Consider the following 18013-nt stretch of genomic DNA (forward strand, 5'->3'; position numbering starts at 1 on the left):
TAAAACATTAATTCCCCAATAAAGAAATAAATTTAAAAAAAAAAAAAGGAAGGAAGAAAAGGTAGGACCATCGAAAAAAGGGCAGGGACCCCACCAATATGTCCTGGAGCTCCGCTTCCCCAGAGACCCACCCTACTAGGGAAAGTGAGAGGCAGACTGGGAGTATGGATCAACCTGTCAACGCCCATGTTCAGCGGGAAGCAATTACAGCAGCCAGACCTTCCACCTTCTGCAACCCTCAATGACCTTGGGTCCATACTCCCAGAGGGATAGAGAATGGGAAAGCTATCAGGGGAGGGGATAGGATACAGAGATCTGGTGGTGGGAACTGTGTGGAGTTGTATCCTTCCTATCCTACGGTTTTGTTAATGTCTCCTTTTTTAAATTAAAAAAAAAAAAATGATGGTCACCAAGAAAGGGAGCCGGGCACGGGGCTGCCTTGCACCTGCAGAAGCTCAACCCCTGACCCTCATGCACGGCAAGGTATCTCTCTGAATCTCTCCTTCTCTATCTCCTCCTTCCTCTCAATTTCAGGCTGTTTCTATCTAATTTAAATAAAGATAATTAAAGGATTAAAAAAGAGACTCTCATACCTAAGGTTCCAAGGTCTCAAGTTCAATCCCCAGCACCACCACAAGCCAGAGAGCTGAGCAGTGTTCTGATTTAAAACATATATATATTGAATGCATGAATGAAGACTTCATGAGTTTGCTCTTTAAGGAAGGCCCCGCCCATGACAAATCGGGCCCCGCCCCCAGGAGGCAAACCCCGCCCCTCAGCACTCTCAGCAGGACCCGCAAAGCACGCGCCTAGCCCCGCCCACAGGAAGAGCGGCCCCGCCCTCCGCGGCGTCCGCGGTCACGTGAGCCGGCTGCGGGGCTCGGCACCGTCATGGTGGCCCCGATGTGTGGCTCCCCGGGCGGCCGCCCGGCCAGGGCACTGACGCGGGCACTGGCGCTGGCCCCGGCGCTGGCCCTGCTGGTCGGGCTGTTCCTCAGTAGCCTGGCGGGCGCGATCCCGCCCCCGGAAGACAACTGGGGGCGCAACGGGTCGTTCCCGCCCGTCTCGCGCTGCCGCTCGGTGCTGCTGGACTCCGAGACCGGGCAGCTGCGCCTGGTGGACGGCCGCCACCCCGACGCGGTGGCCTGGGCCAACCTCTCCAACGCCATCCACGAGACCGGGTAAGGGTTGGCGGGCCGCGCGGCGGGGCGGGCGGGGCGGGCGGGGCCGCTGCACACCGGGTGCCCGCCCTGCGCGGTGACAGCAGCCCGTGGGGAGCAGAGCCCGGCTGCGGTGCGCATCCCTGGGGTGGTGTCAGCCCCAGGAGATGAACCCTCACTTAAAAAAAACTATATGTACATATAATTTGTCGGCTAGAGACGGAGAATTTGAGAAGGGGGAGATAGAGAGTGTCACCTGAGGTGGGGGGGTAGATAGCGTAATGGTTATGCAAAGAGTCCACAGTCTCAGGTTCAATCCCCGAGCTGTGCTTTGGTTAATAATAATAATTAATAATAATAATATGAAGTGTCACTTGCAGCCCGGCTTCACCTTTGGTGAAGCTTCCCCCCTGCAGGTGGGGACTGGGACTTGAACCCGCCCTGGTTCTTTTGGTGTATTAATGTGTACACCATTGCCCGGCCCCTCCCTGAACCGTCCCTTCTTTTTTTTTTTTGTTCTTTGTTGTTGTTGTTGTTAGTATTTTATTTATGTATTATTGGATAGAGACAGAGAAATTGAGAGGGGAGGGGAAATGGAGAGGAAAAGAGACAGAGAAACAACCCCTGTAGCCCTGCTTCATCACTCACAAAGCTAGAGAGCATGTCCTCTAGATAAATAGGTGTGTGTTTCTCCCGAGCACTGCTCAGCTCTGGCTTATGGTGGTGCTGGGGATTGAACCTGGGACCTTTGGAGGCTCAGCTGTGAAAATTGTTTTGCAGAACCACTGTGCTGTCTCCCTTGCCTTAAATAGCTGTCTTTAGATGCACAGTTAGCTGTAGGAACTCTCGTCTCTGGCCTGCAGTGGGTTTGTGAACTTGCCCATCAACACCCAGGGCTTTGTGGATTCTGGCCATCCCAGCCTGCCTGTCTTCTGACGGCTGGTAGATAGTCGCAGGCTTCGTGCCTGGAAGTTGGCATTCAGCTCCTTGCCAGGACGCTTAGCCACAGGTGGCTGCCCACCTGGCCGGCTGAGAGCTGGCCTTACCTGAGGGCCGGCACCAAAGCCCCAGGGCCTGGAGCAGAGCCTCAGGAGTGGGAGCTGCCCCATCCAGGTGCTCTGGAGAGATGGGCAGAGCGGTCCAGCCTGCTGCCCTCGGAATGAGGCGTGCCCACATCCACGCTCCCTGCCCTTCTGCCCAGATGGAGAAACCCTCTGTTAAAACACCTGTCGCCTATCCAGCAACAACAACATCAATAACAACAACAATAGAAAAAAACAAGGGCGGCAAAAAGTGAATAAAAAAGTCAAGCTGGGAGTCGGGCGGTAGCTCAGCGGGTTAAGCGCACGTGGTGCAAAGTGCAAGGACCGGCATAAAGATTGTGGTTCGAGCCCCCGGCTCCCCACCTGCAGGAGAGTCGCTTCACAAATAGTGAAGCAGGTCTGCAGGTGTCTGTCTTTCTCTCCCCCTCTCTGTCTTCCCCTCCTCTCTCCATTTCTCTCTGTCCTATCTAACAACGATGGCATCAATAACAACAATAAAAAGCAAGGGCAACAAAGGGAAAATTAGTTAATTAATTAATTTTTTAAAAAGTCAAGCTACCTTTGAAGCAATCAAGCACTTCCCTAAGTGTAGGTACCCCAACTGAACACCCCCTAAAAAAATAAAAATAAAACACCTGTCATTATTACCAAAGTACTAAGCTTTCCACTGGGACAGTTCTAGCAGATTAGAAAGGTATGTGGGACCGGCCAAGGGGGTGGCACCGTGGGTAAAGCCTTGGATTGTCAAGCATGAAATCCCGAGTTTGATCCTTGGCATCACATATGCCAGGGTGATGCATTCTCTATGTATGTATTTCTCTCTCTCCCTTCCCTTCCCTTCCCTTCCTTTCTTTCACAAATAAACCTTTTTTTTTTTTTTGAAAAAAAAAAGTATGTGAGAATGCTTTAGAAAGGTATTTAGAGATGCATTGTGGGAGATGATTCCTTCTCTTCCTTTCTGCTCATATATAAGCTTGGTTACCTCCAGAACTTTCTTTTTGTTGTTATTATTTTTCTTGCCACCAAGGCTATGGCCTGGGTTCCACCTGTGTGATTGCACCTTACCCTGCAGACTTTTAAGAAAGAGAGAGGCAGACACCACAGCACCGCTCATGAAGCCTCTTCTGTGTGGGTCCTCCCATTCGGTGGCTGGGAGGCTTGAACCCAGGTCCTCATACTTGGTGAAATACGAGCCTTACTGGCTGAGCTGTCTCTGACTCCTGATTCCAGAATTTTCTATGTATAAATAGGCCTAGCTACACACAGAGATGCACTTTATGTTTGTGTATGTGTGTGATGCTTAAAAAAAAAAAAAGATTTATGGGGGGCCAGGCAGTGGTGAACCTGTTTGAGTGTACATGTTACCGTGTGCAGGGATCCAGGTTCAAGTCCCAGGTTCCCACCTGCAGGGGAAAGCTTTGTTAGCAGTGAAGCAGGGCTTCAGATAACTTTTTCTTTTTTTATTTATTATTGGATAGAGACAGAATTTGAGAGGAAGGGGGGAGATAGAGAGACACCTGCAGCCCTGCTTCACCACTTGTGAAGCCTTCCTCCTGCAGGTGGGGACCTGAGGCTTGAACTTGTGTCCTTGTCCTTGTGTGCTGTGATGTGTGGGCTTAACCAAGTGCATCACCGCCTGGCCCCCCGGATAACTGTTTTTCTTTTTCTCTCTCTTTTTTGCCTCCAGGGTTATCGTTGGGGCCCGGTGCCAGCAATACAAGTCCACTACTGCCGGTGGCCATCTTTTCTATTTTATTTGACAGGACAGAGAGAAATTAAGAGGGGAGGGGAAGACAGAGGGGGAGAGACAGAGACACCTGCAGACCTGCTTTGCCACTTGTGAAGCGATCCCCCTGCAGGTGGCGGGGAGCCTGGGGCTCTAACCAGGATCCTTGTGTCGGTCCTTGTGCTTCATACGATGTGCGCTTAACCCGGTGCACCACCGCCCGGTCCCCAGATAACTCTTTCTCTGTCTCCCCTCCCTTCTCAATTTCTCTGTCTCTATCAAAAATGAATGAAAGAAAGTAAGTTAAAAAAAAAGGGGGGGCGGTGGGTAGACAGCATAATGGTTCTGCAAACAGACTCTCATGCCTGAGGCTCCAAAGTCCCAGGTTCAGTCCCCCGCACCACCATAAGCCAGAGCTGAACAGTGCTCTGGTTAAAAAAAAAAAAAAAAAAAGGGAGGGGGGGAGTCAGGTGGTAGCACAGCGGGTTAAGTGCATGTGGTGCAAAACGCAAGGACCGGCGTAAGGATCCTGGATTGAGCCCCCGGCTCCCCACCTGCAGGGGAGTCGCTTCACAGGTAGTGAAGCAGGTCTGCAGGTGTCGATCTTTCTCTCCCCTTCTCTGTCTTCCCCTCCTCTCTCCATTTCTCTCTGTCCTATCCAGCAACAATGACATTAATAATAACAACAATAAAACAAGGGCAACAAAAAGGGAATAAATAAATAAATAATTTAAAAATTTTTTTAAAAAGGTATCTAATGACAGAAAGAGAAGCAGAACATCACTGTAGCCTGGACAGGGCTGGAGATGGAACCAGGCCCTTGGGCGTGCAAGGCCTGTGCCCCCACTGAACTGCCTTCCTGCCGCTGTGTGATGCATGGACTTATGGACGTCGCCTATGCTTTTTTAGTTGTGGTCTTAGGCAGGACTGGCGCTGGGCGCCAAGGCTCTGCAGATCTGGCTGGACAGCCAAGGGTGGGTGGGGAGTTGAAGGGCATGGTCTTAGCCCCCTAAACCTATGTTTTGTGTCCTCTATTGCTCTTCTAGAGATGCAAACCTGGCAGGCGCTGGGAGCCAGACAGACAGTCCGCCATTGCAGGGTAGCTTCTTGGGTTGGGATTACAGGCACCCTGGCCCCACCTCACCTCTGCCCTAATGGGGTGACCTCTCCCCCGTAGGTGGGCCTTCCTGGAGGTGCACACCAGCGGCCACTGCAATGACAGCCTGCAGGCATATGCGGCGGGTGTGGTGGAGGCCGCCGTGTCCCAGGAGGTAAGGGGGTCCCTCCCTCCCCCTCCTGGAGGCTGTGGAGGTGTGTGGGGAGTGGGCATCCCCACCCCAGGTTGGCAGGGGCTGAGGTGAGAGACCCATGCACAATCTTTTTAAAAAAAAATTATTATCTTTATTTACTTATTGAATAGAGTTAGTCAGAAATCAAGAGGAAGAAGGAGGTAGAGAGAGAGAGAGACAGAGACACCTGCAGCCCTGCTTCACCATAGGTGGGGACTAGGGACTTGAACCTGGGTCCTTGCACATTGTAATATGTGCTGTGCTCAACCAGGTGTGCCACCACCCAGCACCTCCCCCTCATGCACATACTTGAGAGAGGCGGCCCAGGTGCTGTTCATGCAGGGGAACTGTGTCACGTAGCCCCACGGCAGGTGGCTCAGAGGGGTTGGAGCTAGAAGTGGCCCTCGTGGGAGGGGCTAGACATCTGTGCCCAGCACGGTGTCCTCCTTCCCTCACTGAGCCTCCTACCAATCCCCCAGGGAAGCTGGCCACCCCCCACACTGCAGGTGTTGCCGAGGCTCAGAGAGGTGAAGTCACGTTTCAGGAGTCTCGGCCAGTCAGCAGAGGACTCGGCTTTCAGGCCCAGCCCGTGAGCAGCCTGTGGTTCTCACAGGCTTGCTCTGCTGGCTCCTGTGTCGGCCTCTGGGCTCCCTTGGCCTGCGCTTAAGTCTTGTCCCTTGACAGTGTTCCCTGCATCTGGCCCCGATGGGCTCTGAGGCTCTGACCTGGCACAGGGACTTGAGAAAGGCTTCTAGAGGTAGAGGAAGGCTGCGTGGAGGAGGTGGCATGTTAGTGAGGCAGCACACTAGTGATTGGGGTGAGAATCCGGCCTGAATGGGGCACAGAGGCTGGGCCCCCGGATGCAGGAGAGAGGGTGAGGAGCCCACTGGTGGGGTCCAGAGAGCCTGTGGGGACCCCTGCCCATCCGCCCGCCTGTAGCTCATTTACATGCACTGGATGAACACGGTGGTGAACTATTGCGGCCCCTTCGAGTATGAGGTTGGTTACTGCGAGAAGCTCAAGAGCTTCCTGGAGATCAATCTGGACTGGATGCAGAAGATGATGCAGACGGGCGAGGACACTTCCTACTGGCACCAGGTGGGTATTGCCCGCACCTTGGCCCTGCGTGTGCCCTGCTCCTGTGCCCTTCCTGGCCAGCCCAATTAGCTATCCTCGGCCTCGGGTCCTGGCCAGGGCGCCCCAGAGGCTGTCACTCGTGGGATCCCAGAGTCAGTTCTGGGAATGGACACCAGTGTGTCAGCGCCCCCGCCAGCCTCAGCCAGGTCCATGCCACCTCCTACAGGAGAATTCCTCGCTGCCCATCCCCCACCCTTCTTAGGGCAGTATCTACCCACCCACCTGCCCATCCTATTCATCCGTCCATCCATCCATCCATCATCCATCCACTTAGCTATCCATCCATCCATCCATCCATCCATCCATCCATCCATCCATCCACCCACCTAACCATCCATCCATCCATCTATCCATCCATCCACTTAGCCATCTATCCATCCATCCATCCATCCATCCATCCATCCATCCATCCATCCATCCACTTAGCCATCCATCCATCCATCCATCCATCCATCCATCCATCCATCCATCCATCCATCCATCCACTTAGCTGTCCATCCATCCACCCACCTACCCATCCATCCATCCACTTAGCCATCCATCCATCCATCCATCCATCCATCCATCCATCCATCCATCCATCCATCCACTTAGCTATCCATCCATCCATCCATCTATCCATCCATCCACTTAGCCATCTATCCATCCATCCATCCACTTAGCCATCCATCCATCCATCCATCCATCCATCCATCCATCCATCCACCCACCTAACCATCCATCCATCCATCTATCCATCCATCCACTTAGCTGTCCATCCATCCATCCATCCATCCATCCATCCATCCATCCATCCACCCATCCACCCATCCATCCAGCAGTCTACCATCCCTTTATCCATCCATCCATTCACTCACCCACCCACCATCTAGCAATATCCCAGCTCTTTATCCATCCACCCATTCATCCATCTGTCTCCCTATTCATCCACTCATTTCTCCATTTCCCCACACATCCATCCATCCACCCACCCATTCATCCATCCACCTACACATCCATTAGCTGAAAAAAAAAATATATATATACATTTATATATATTTACATCTTATAATATATTTACATTTTTCGGGGAGTTTATTATTAATGTCTCAAATGGAGGACTTGAGCCCAGGGAGCCCTGGGACATGGGAAGTGTCCTCACACTGTTCTGGGAGAACTGGTCCAGTGACCGGCTGTGGCAGAGACCGTGTGCTGTGTGAGGAGGGTGGTTGCAGTGACTGGCGAAGGAGGGTCTGCAAACTCCTCGTTTGCTCAGTCTGCTCACGACCCCGTGGGTGTCTGTGTATCCCATTGACCTGTCCTGGGAGCTGGGGTCAGGTGCCATAGACCGCTGTTGCCTGTGGTCCTCGGTGGCCGATGGAGGTCACAGCTCTGGTCCCTGTGCCCCTGCTGCTTCAGAAGTGGGAGGTTTGGGGTGCAGCCTCTTCCCAGATGCAGACCTGCTGAGTTCTGACTCTTGGCTCACACATGATTAAAGAGGTCAGTGGTTCCAGGCCGATTTCTTTACACTGTCAACAGTGAGTTAGGGCAGACTGGGAGGCTTCCTGGAGGATGTGTCTTGAAGCTATATTCTGAAGTAGGAGTGACTTAGGTCAACACAGGGTGGGGCATGCAGTTAGTGGCCGAAGGGTGCGTGGCATGGAAGGATGACTGGCGGATTGTGGGGGAGGGCATGGCAGATGGGCCTGACACCCGCTGTTACCCCTCCCCCCCAGGTACGACTGACGCTGCTACAGCTGAAGGGCCTGGAGGACAGCTATGAAGGGACCATAGCCTTCCCCACTGGGAGCTTCACTGTCAAGCCCCTGGGCTTCCTGTGAGTGCCCCCTACAGCGTGCTCGGGGCAGGGAGGGCCCCCCTGACCCGGGCTTCTCTGGGCTCCGACCTGGGGGTCACCCCCTGCCCTCTCAGCCTGCTGCAGCTCTCCGGGGACCTGGAGGACCTGGAGCCGGCGCTGAACAAGACCAAGACCAAGCGCGTGCTGGGCTCGGGCTCCTGCTCCGCCCTCATTAAGCTGCTGCCCGGCCACAGCGACCTGCTGGTGGCCCACAACACCTGGAACTCCTACCGCCACATGCTGCGCATCATCAAGAAGTACTGGTTCCACTTCCAGGAAGGCCCCCAAGGTGGGCAGGGCGGGGGCGCGTGTGCACATGCTCTCACACATGCGTCACGGGGTCCCCGTCCGGCCGCCCTGAGCGTTCATCTTAGTGTTCACAGTGGGTTTTTATGAGCGAGAGATGAGACTGTTAGTCTGGCGTTTGCTGTGCTGGGGATTGAGCCCGGGGCCTCATGCGTGCCATTCTGCCTGCTAGCACCTTCCTGGCCGCATGTTCACGTTTTTTATTTTGTTACCAGGACAGAGAGAAATTGAGAAGGGAGGGGAGATAGAGAGGGAGAGACAGAGAGACATCTGTAAACCTGCCTCTCAGCTTGTGAAGTGCCCCCCTGCAAGTGGGGAGTGAGGTCTCGAACCCAGGTCCTTGTATATGGTGCTATGTGCACTTAACTGGCTGTACCACCACCAGACCCACATTTTCTTTTTAAAATTGTCCATCCATCCATCCATCCATCCATCCATCCATCCATCCATCCATCCATCCATCCATCTGTTTATCTCATTTGTTGAGAGAAAGAGACCAAAGCTCTGGTTGGAAGCAGTGCCAGGGACTGAACCTGGGACCCTGTGCTCACAAATCATGTGACTTATATGCTGAGCCCCCTCCCCTTCTTTTAGAGTGAGCAGGCGGGAGAAGAGCGAGTGAGGCCCTGCTCCAGCATCCACGTGGTTCTGCTGCTGTTCGCCTGCGCTAGGGCTTGAACCCAGGTGCTCTGCGACTCAGCCGCCTCCACCCCATGACTCAGACTTTGCCTCCTGGGAGGGTGTGCGGTGGATCAAGCGCCTGGACTCGAGCATGGAGTCCAGAGTTTAGTCCCCAGCACCACATGTGCCAGAGGGATGCACTGGCTCAATTTCTCTCTTTTTAATAGGTTAATACACTTGCTTTTTTTTTTTTTTGCATCCAGGGTTATCTCTGGGGCTCGGTGCCTGCACCATGAATCCACTGCTCCTGGAGGCCTTTTTTTTTTTTTTTTTTTTTTTTTTTCATTTTGTTGCCCTTGTTGTTATTGCTGTTGTTGTTGGGTAGGATAGAGAGAAACTGAGAGGGGAGGGGAAGAGAGAGGGGGGAGAGGAAGATAGACACCTGCAGACCTGCTTTATCGTGTGTGAAGCGACTCCCCTGTAGGTGGGGAGCCAGGGATTGAACTGGGATCCTTGTGCCAGTCTTTACACTTGGTGCCATGTGTGCTTAACCTGCTGCACTACCACTCGGCCCCCCACATTCCATTTTTTAAATGAAAGATTTATTTAATTATTATTATGAGAGGAGAGAGGGAACCAGAATGTCACCATGTCCCTGTACCCTCAGGCCTGCTCTGAGCCCACTGTGGTGCTGCCAGCACCAGTCCCCAGTGTCTTATAGAGGAAGCCTGGCCCCTGCCCTTTGTTGCGGTGAAGCCTCCTCCCCCTCTCCCTCGCCCATGTGCTTGCATAGTTGGCGGCCTCGCTCCCACTCTCTGTGCACCGGGCAGCGTGTGGAGGAGCTGCGTCCACCCTGCACATGCCTTAGGCTGTGTGTGTGTGTGTGTGTGTGTGTGTGTGACTTAGCTAGAGGTGGACAGCCCTCCCCTCGTGACACAGGGTGACCCTTCAGAGCGCTGTGTTAAGTGAAATAAACCATTTAAAGTCCATCCACTACTTAATTTAAGTAACTTATTTATTTTAAAAATAAACAAAGAGCAAGCCCCAAGTGAGTAGTCGCGAGCAGACAGACAGCTGAGTGTCAGGGAGCACTGTGGCCAGAGGGGTGCACTGGGTCTCCCCCTTCTCTTTTAGTATTATTTTTTATTATTAATTATTATTACCATTGTATTTAGTTAGTTATTTTCCCTTTTGTTGCCCTTGATGTTGTAGTTATTGTTGTTATTGATGTTGTCATTGTTAGATAGGACAGAGAGAAATGGAGAGAGGAGGGGAAGACGGGGAGAGAAAGATAGACACCTGCAGACCTGCTTCACCGCTTGTGAAGCGACTCCCCTACAGGTGGGGAGCTGGGGGCTCAAACTGGCATCCTTACTTAATTATTATCATTCTAACCAGGGTACAGCTCAGCTCTGGCTCTGGTGGTGGTGGGGATTGAACCTGGGAACTCAGAGCCTCAGGCATGAGATTCAGTTTGCAGAATCATACAGCTAGGTGGGGTTAGATAGCATAATGATTACGCAAAGAGACTCTCTTGCCCGAGGCTGCAAATTCCTAGGTTCAATCCCTACCCCCACCACCATAAACCAAAACTGAGCAGTGCTCTGATTGAAAAAAAAAAAAAAAAAGAATAATATTGCTGACTCTCATGCCTAAGGCTCCAAGGTCCCAGGTGCTCTGGCTAAAGGGGGGGGGGGAGAGAAATGGGGCAGGGAAGATAGGAGACAGCATAATGGTTGTGCCAGAAAGCTTTCTTTCATGCCTGTTTTTCTTTTAAAGAATTTTTATTTATTTATTCATGAGAAAGATAGGAGGAGGGAGTTGTGCAGCGGGTTATGCGCATGTTGCTTGAGCCTCCGGCTCCCCACCTGCAGGGGTGTCGCTTCTGCAGGTGGTGAAGCAGGTCTGCAGGTGTCTCTCTTTCTCTCCCCCTCTCTGTCTTTTTCTCCTCTCTCCATTTCTCTCTGTCCTACCCAACAATGATAACATCAATAACAACAATAATGATAACTACAACAATAAAACAAGGACAACAAAAGGGGATAAATAAATAAAATAAAAAGATAGGAGGAGAGAGAAAGAACCAGACATCACCCTGGTACATATGCTGCCGGAGATTGAACTCATTGAGAGTCCAACGCTTTATCCACTGTGCCACCTCCCGGACCACGATGCCTTTCTCATGAACAGATAAATTGAAGGGTGAAGGACTGGGTGGGGGTTCTCTCCCAGGTCTGCCACTTTCCCCCTGGAGAACCCCAAGACTCATCTGGTGAGGCTGTGGGGTCCCCCTCCCTCTGGACTTATCTGATCAGCAACCCCTCCCTTCAGATGACTCCCCCCTGGTGGTTGGCAACAAGCAGACCTTCTCATCCTACCCCGGCACCATCTTCTCCTGTGACGACTTCTACATCCTGGGCAGCGGCCTGGTAAGTAAAGTGTCACCCCCCCCCACACACACACACACACAGGGACAGAGCCCTGCACGCCATGGTGCTCCCAGGCCAAGGCCCTCTCTGCTGCTGCTGGGGTTCCTGAGCGCCCAAGGGGACCTTGTTAAATGTGGATTCCCAGGCCCCAGCCCAGGACCTCCCCAGGTTGTCATGGCCTGGAACTCTTGTTCCATTGTAGCAGCTCTTGGAAATTGCTGGGCTGGGCCACCCTTTGGAAACCTCCTCGACCTCAACCCCCCTTCTGTTTTCCTGTGTTTGGGATAGGCCAGGCCCTCACACTATCTTCCTCCCTCTCCCTCCCCCACCCCGCCCTGTTTCTGATGCACTGCCTGGCCCCAGTCCATGCGTCAGAAACAGCCCAGGCCATCCAATCACCAGGGCAACTGGGCAGAGCGGAGAAAAGAGCACTGAACAACAGAGTCCTCGGGGAAGGGGATGCCAGCCAGGAAAGGGGCCCCTTTAGGAGGCCCAGAGGGGTTCCCTGGGTGCCATCAGCTAGGGAGTGAGCGTTGAAGTCAGAGCAGGGCAGCCGAGACCTGGGGAGAATCCAGGCAGGAAGCATTCCCCCAGGTCTGTAACTCTGTCTGTGTTGGATGCCTCCTTGGAAGATGGCAGAGGGGCTGTGAATCCCTTTTCAGAATAACACTTTTTTCTAATTCTCTCTCTTTTTAAAAAAATATTTTTAATTTTTATATTTATTAGAAAGACAGAAATTGAGAGGGCAGAGGGAGATAGAGAGGAAGAGAGACAGCTGCAGCCCTGTTTTACCACTTGTGAAGCTTCTCCCACTGTAGGCGGGGACCTGGAGCTTGACCCTGGATCCTTGTGCATTGTAACATGTGCAGTCAGCCAGGTGCGGCCATTGCTGGACCCTCAGAATAACACTTTTACAGACTTATTTACTAACATTGGGGGGGGGGACAGAGCATCTCTCTGGCATATGTGATGCCAGGGGTTAAATTTGGGCCCTCCTGAGTGCCAACACTACCCACTGCACCACCTCCTAGTTCTGGAGTCATGCTGCCAAATGAATATCCCGAAATCTGTGGTGTGATTTCATGGAAAGCAACTGCTCATTTATAAGTAAAACTTCGTTTGTGTGCTGTTTGATTTGTTTTATTTATTGGATAGAGACAGAAATCAAGAGGGAAGGAAGGAAGAGACAGAAGCAGTCCTGTAGCTCTGCCTCACCACTCAAATCCGCCCTCCCCCGCCCTCCCCCCTCCAGCAGGTAGGGACTAGGGACTTGAACCCAGGTCCTCATGCACTGTAACATGCATTCAGTTGGGTGTGCCACCACCTGGCCCGCAGTGTTTTTTTTTTTTTTTTTTTAAACCTAAAAAACATTTTGTATGGGAGAAGCTGGAGCAGTACTCTGGGACACGTGCTAGGGGGTGAGACCTGGAGCTCCAGGCTCTACCAGCTAAGCCCCTCCAGTGACACCTTACCTCTCACAATGTGGCAGCCACCGAGGAGGGCAGTGTCCTGGGGTGGTGAAAACTCGGGCCCTGCAGCCCCAGGGGGATGACATGAGGCCTGAGCTTTCTGTGCTGTGACTTGGGACAAAGATGCTATGTTTTCTCCACCCATGGCCAACAGCTCCCCAGAACTGCCTTCGGTCCTGAGAGTGTCCTCTCAGGACATCATGTGAGGCCACTGTCACCAGTTGCTCTCTGGATGGGCGGGGTAGGCAGGGCTGAAGGGCTGCAGGTCTGACTCTGTCTGTGCGTGGAACCAGCCATGGCCCAAGGCGGAAAGTCTCTGAGTGTCTTCAGGCCTCAGTTCACCTTTTGTAAGAAGGGACGTGACTATCCGTGTGCTGTACTATTCACAAGGGTGCTTGGAGAGCCCCCTGAGATTATAGAAGTCCCACACCTCCATCTCTCTCCATACAACATCAGGGAATGGGGGGTCAACATAGGGGGGATTACTGAACAAGCCAGCAGGGCTTTGGAGTGCGGGATGGAGAGCCCCCTGCCCACCCAGGGAGCCAGGAAGCGTGTCCCCTGCACAGCCTTCTCGTCTCCCCTAGGTGACGCTGGAGACTACGATTGGCAACAGAAACCCCGATCTTTGGAAGTATGTGCGGCCCAAGGGCTGCGTGCTCGAGTGGGTGCGAAGCCTTGTGGCAAATCGCCTGGCCATCGATGGGGCCTCCTGGGCCGACGTCTTCAAGAAGTTCAACAGCGGCACGTGAGTAGCCCAGCTCTGGGACCCAGGGCCGCTGTGACTCTTGCCGTCCCTCCTTATACCCCTCCTATGGGCCCTTACTCCCCGACCCCCAGCCTGGCCAGTCATGGGGGGCCCCACTGCCTCTCATTGCCACCCCTTGGTTCTGCCCCTGAACTGGCACCCCTGTCAGACACACCTGGGTCAGAAGAAAAGGAAGGGGGTGTGATTCCTAACCATCGCACCAGCCCTAGCACCCCCCAATGTGGGCATCCCATGTCTGTCTGAATTAAGTGACATTCAGATCCGGGGATGGGGGTGCTCAGTTATCCTCGTCCCCCTAGATCTCGAGTAATAAGTCACAACTGAGGGTACCCCAGGATTCCCCTCACTCCTTGGACTCCCATGCTGGTCCTGTGGATGGGGAAACAGGCTCGGAGAAGAGCAGGACTTGCCCCACCCAGGGGAAAGACCCCAGAGACAGCACATGATCTCAGAGCAGGATCAGTGTTTGTTCCCAGAAGCACTGGGGAGCCATAGAGGACTCTGCGGCAGGCACATAGCCCCGCAAGAGGAGGATTTGGGGGCTCTGGGCTAAGCTGTAGCCCCAAGTTGATACTCAGATGCAGATATCCCCAGGCCACCCCTGGCCCATGACTCCGGGCTGGGGGCCTGAGGGAGACAGGTGAGGCTGGGCCGGGCTGTGCTCAGCCCTCCCTGCTTGAACTTGGCAGGTACAACAACCAGTGGATGGTCGTGGACTACAAGGCCTTCATCCCCAGGCAGCCCAACCCCGGGAGCAGGGTGCTCACGGTCCTGGAGCAGATCCCGTGAGTTGTGGGGCAGGAGAGCCAGGCAGTGGGGAGCCACGGAGGGTCCCCAAGCAGGGCAGGGCCCACAGCGGCGCCCTCACAGCCGCACTGTCGCTCCTCTCCATGCAGGGGCATGGTGGTGGTGGCGGACAAGACCACAGAGCTGTACCAGAAGACCTACTGGGCCAGCTACAACATCCCGTATGTCCCCATTTCCTTCCCACACACCCACCTGCTGACCCACCGGGGAGGCGGCTGGAAAGCAGAACTTGTGTGCGTGAAGGCCTGTTTGTGCTCCAGCCCTGCATACGCTGGGGAAACTGGAGAAGTGCCCCCACCCCCCACTTGTGTTCTGCCCTCACGATGAGCACTTCCCCAGCCCTAGGCTGCCTTTTTACGCAGACAGACACTGAGAGAGCCAGCCAGGGAGGAGTTTCTCTGATGCCATAGCGCTTCCCATGTCGTGTCGGGATTTGAACCTGGGCCATGAGCATGGCAAGACGGGCTTCCCCTGGTGAGCTATCTCTCTGGCTCCTCTCCCCTTAGGAAACAGATCAGAAGCCCGCCCTGCCTCCTCTTTGGTCAGGAAAGCCCTGGCAGTTTTGGGGTTCAGCTGTGGGGTACCCACCCCGTCCTTCATCCCAGTGCCGTCCCAGGTGCCTTAGTTCCCCCGATGGCTCCCCAGGGCTGTTGCGGGTCTAACGGCCCCCGATTTGAGCCTGGGTGGTTTGCAGCACTGCCCGGCGAATGTAGGGGGCTCGGAAGTCACAGTCCCTGGTCCCTGCAGGTACTTCCAGGTGGTGTTCAATGTCAGCGGGCTGCCCAGCCTGGTGGCACGCTACGGGGACTGGTTCTCCTATGACAGGAACCCACGGGCCCAGATCTTCCAGCGGGACCACTCACTGGTACATGACGTGGACTCCATGCTGCGGCTGCTGAGGTGCGGAAGTGGGCACCCCGGGGCTCACTGGAAAAACTGTGTCTGGCACCCACACCTGTGACGAGGGCAGACACCTTGCTGTGCCTAAGGCGTGTGTCTGAGCCCCAGCACCAGCTGGGACACCATGGATGGCAGGGGGGAGCTCCTTAGATAGAGTGGTATCGTGGTATCTTTCCTTTCTCTCTGTGTCTCTCTCTGTCCTCTTCTCTCTCCCTTTTATTTGTTTATATAATGAGAGAGAAAGGCCCCAGCAGTGTTCTGATTATGTGTGCTGCTGGGATAGAACCCGGGGCCTCAGGCTTCAAGGTGTGTGCTCTCTGTCTGCATCTGAAACTAAAGGTAGAGCACACACGTCTCCACGCACAAGCACCAGGTGCCAGCCCCCACGCCCTTCATGGGTGGTGAAGCAGGTCTGCAGAAGTCTATCTCCCTCTCTCCTCTCGATTTCTCTTTTGTCACTATCAACACAATGAGAAAGCGTGGACAAGAAGGGAGGCCACCTGGCATGGGTGGAGGGTGTGTGTGAATGGATCAGCAAGCTTCGGGCAGGGATGGGGGAGTGGCCCACAGCCAGGACAGCTGAGGATATACATGGGGGCTGCCTGGTGAGCCTGGAATGGGTGGTACAAGCTTGTCCTTCATCCCAGGGATATATAGCCCCCCTTTTAAAAAAAGATATTTGTTAGAGACAGAAATTGAGCGGGAAGGTGAGATAGAGAGAGACACTGATAGCACTGCCCCCATGCTTGTAAAGCTTCCCCCCTGTAGGTGGGGACCTGGGACTTGAACCCAGTTCCTTGCATATGGTAACGTGTGTTCTCTACCAGGTGCACCACCTCCCAGCCCTAGAACCTCCCCTTTTAAAGCTGGCCAAGAGGCGAGACAGGGTGGTTCCCGGAGAGCAGGAGGTCTGGCGGGCTTTGGGGTGAGGCCCAGGGTGTCCTGGGACAGGGATGGCGGAGCCCTGGGTGACGGCCGCCCCACTCCTGTCCCCACCTCCTGGCAGGTACAACAACTACCTGCATGACCCACTGTCACTGTGCCAGAGCTGCCAGCCAAAGCCCAACGCCGAGAATGCCATCTCCGCACGCTCTGACCTCAACCCCGCCAACGGCTCCTACCCGTTCCAGGCCCTGCAGCAGCGTTCTCATGGGGGAATCGATGCCAAGGTCTGCTCCCCGTGCTCCCTGGGTGTGTGTAGGGGGCAGGGGGGCCCTGCCCCGTGCTCAGCTGGCCTCCCGTTCACAGGTCACCAATGTGTCACTGGTTCGGGCCCTGGGCCTGCTGGCTGTCAGTGGCCCCACGTGGGACCAGCTGCCGCCCTTCCAGTGGAGCACCTCGCCCTTCAGCGGCCTTCTGCACATGGGCCAGCCTGACCTCTGGAAGTTCCTGCCCGTGGAGGTCTGGTGGCAGTGAGCCCCCCAGCGTCCTCAGACTTGCCTGCTAGGGGCACCTAGTTGGGGGTGGAGCAGGGGGCTCAGAACTGATGGGTGCTCCCCTTAATGGGGGAGTGCTCCCAACTCCCTCTGCCGCCCCTCCTCCATTGCCCTGCTGCCCTGAAGCTTGTTCTTTCTGTTCCCCTCCAGCACTCCCCTTATGCTGCCCCCTCTTGAGGCCTGGGGTGCCCCTGGGGTCAGGTTCTGGGCCCCAGTGAGCTAGGAGGGGCTTCTCCGCCTCCTCCCTCCCAGGCTATACTCTTGGATGGCTGGGCAGAGCACTGCGCCTGGAGGTCAGCCCCCACCCCAGACAAGCACTTCCACCTGCTGCCTCCACTCCCTCCGCTCCCTCAGGAAGCACCTCCCCACCCCCATTCTCCTCCTGGGCAGCTTCCCCAAGGACAGAAGCTTGAGAAATGAACAAAAACCAAAGTTTCTGGCAACTTGTGTTTGGGGGTGCTGGAGTGTCCCTCTCCCCGTGCTCTAGCCTCCTGCCTACCCACCCAGGCCTGCCCCTGGCCTCGGGCAGTGCCCGACTCCCTGCTGTGGGAGGGAGCTGCTGGCTGGGCCGCCATTAAACTAGAGCCTGTGACTGCTGTGTGCTCTGTGGCCTGAGGGTGGCTGCTCCCGCTTTCCCTCCGACTGTGGGGTCTGCACTTCCACCCCTCACCCCCCGCTCGGCCTTTATCTGCCAGCCCACACACCATTGTTCATCTGCACGGCCACCCACTCATCTGTCCATCCATCCCTCCATCCATCCATATGTCCATCCACCATCCATCCATCCATCCATCCATCCATCCATCCACATACTCAGCTATCCACCCATTTATCCACCCACCCATCCATCTGTCCACCCATTCATCCATTCACCCACTCATCCCCACCTATTCATTTATCCATCTGTCCATCCATCCACCCACCCACCCACCCACCCATCTGTCCATCTATCCATCAATCTATCCACCCATCCACTGATGCCTTCATCCATTCACCCATTCATCTGTCCATCATCCATCTACCCATCTGCCCCACCCCCCATTCATCCATCTGTTCCTGATCCCTCCATCCACCCGCCCATCAG

At 54.6% G+C, this 18013-nt stretch overlaps 1 protein-coding gene across 1 annotated transcript; it reads left to right on the top strand.

Moving 5' to 3' along the window:
- Positions 1 to 859: 859 nt before the first annotated feature.
- On the top strand, positions 860 to 17521 carry PLBD2 (phospholipase B domain containing 2). Its single transcript, XM_007529383.3, has 12 exons — positions 860 to 1181; positions 5107 to 5200; positions 6158 to 6316; positions 8071 to 8171; positions 8267 to 8481; positions 11451 to 11548; positions 13605 to 13765; positions 14476 to 14571; positions 14683 to 14754; positions 15341 to 15493; positions 16500 to 16662; positions 16742 to 17521. Exons 1-12 carry the CDS (start codon positions 892 to 894, stop codon positions 16907 to 16909), a joined length of 1770 nt encoding a protein of 589 aa, XP_007529445.1. The 5' UTR covers positions 860 to 891; the 3' UTR covers positions 16910 to 17521.
- Positions 17522 to 18013: the final 492 nt, after the last annotated feature.

Source organism: Erinaceus europaeus, unplaced genomic scaffold, assembly GCF_950295315.1.
Source record: "Erinaceus europaeus unplaced genomic scaffold, mEriEur2.1 scaffold_708, whole genome shotgun sequence".
NCBI lineage: Eukaryota > Metazoa > Chordata > Mammalia > Eulipotyphla > Erinaceidae > Erinaceus > Erinaceus europaeus.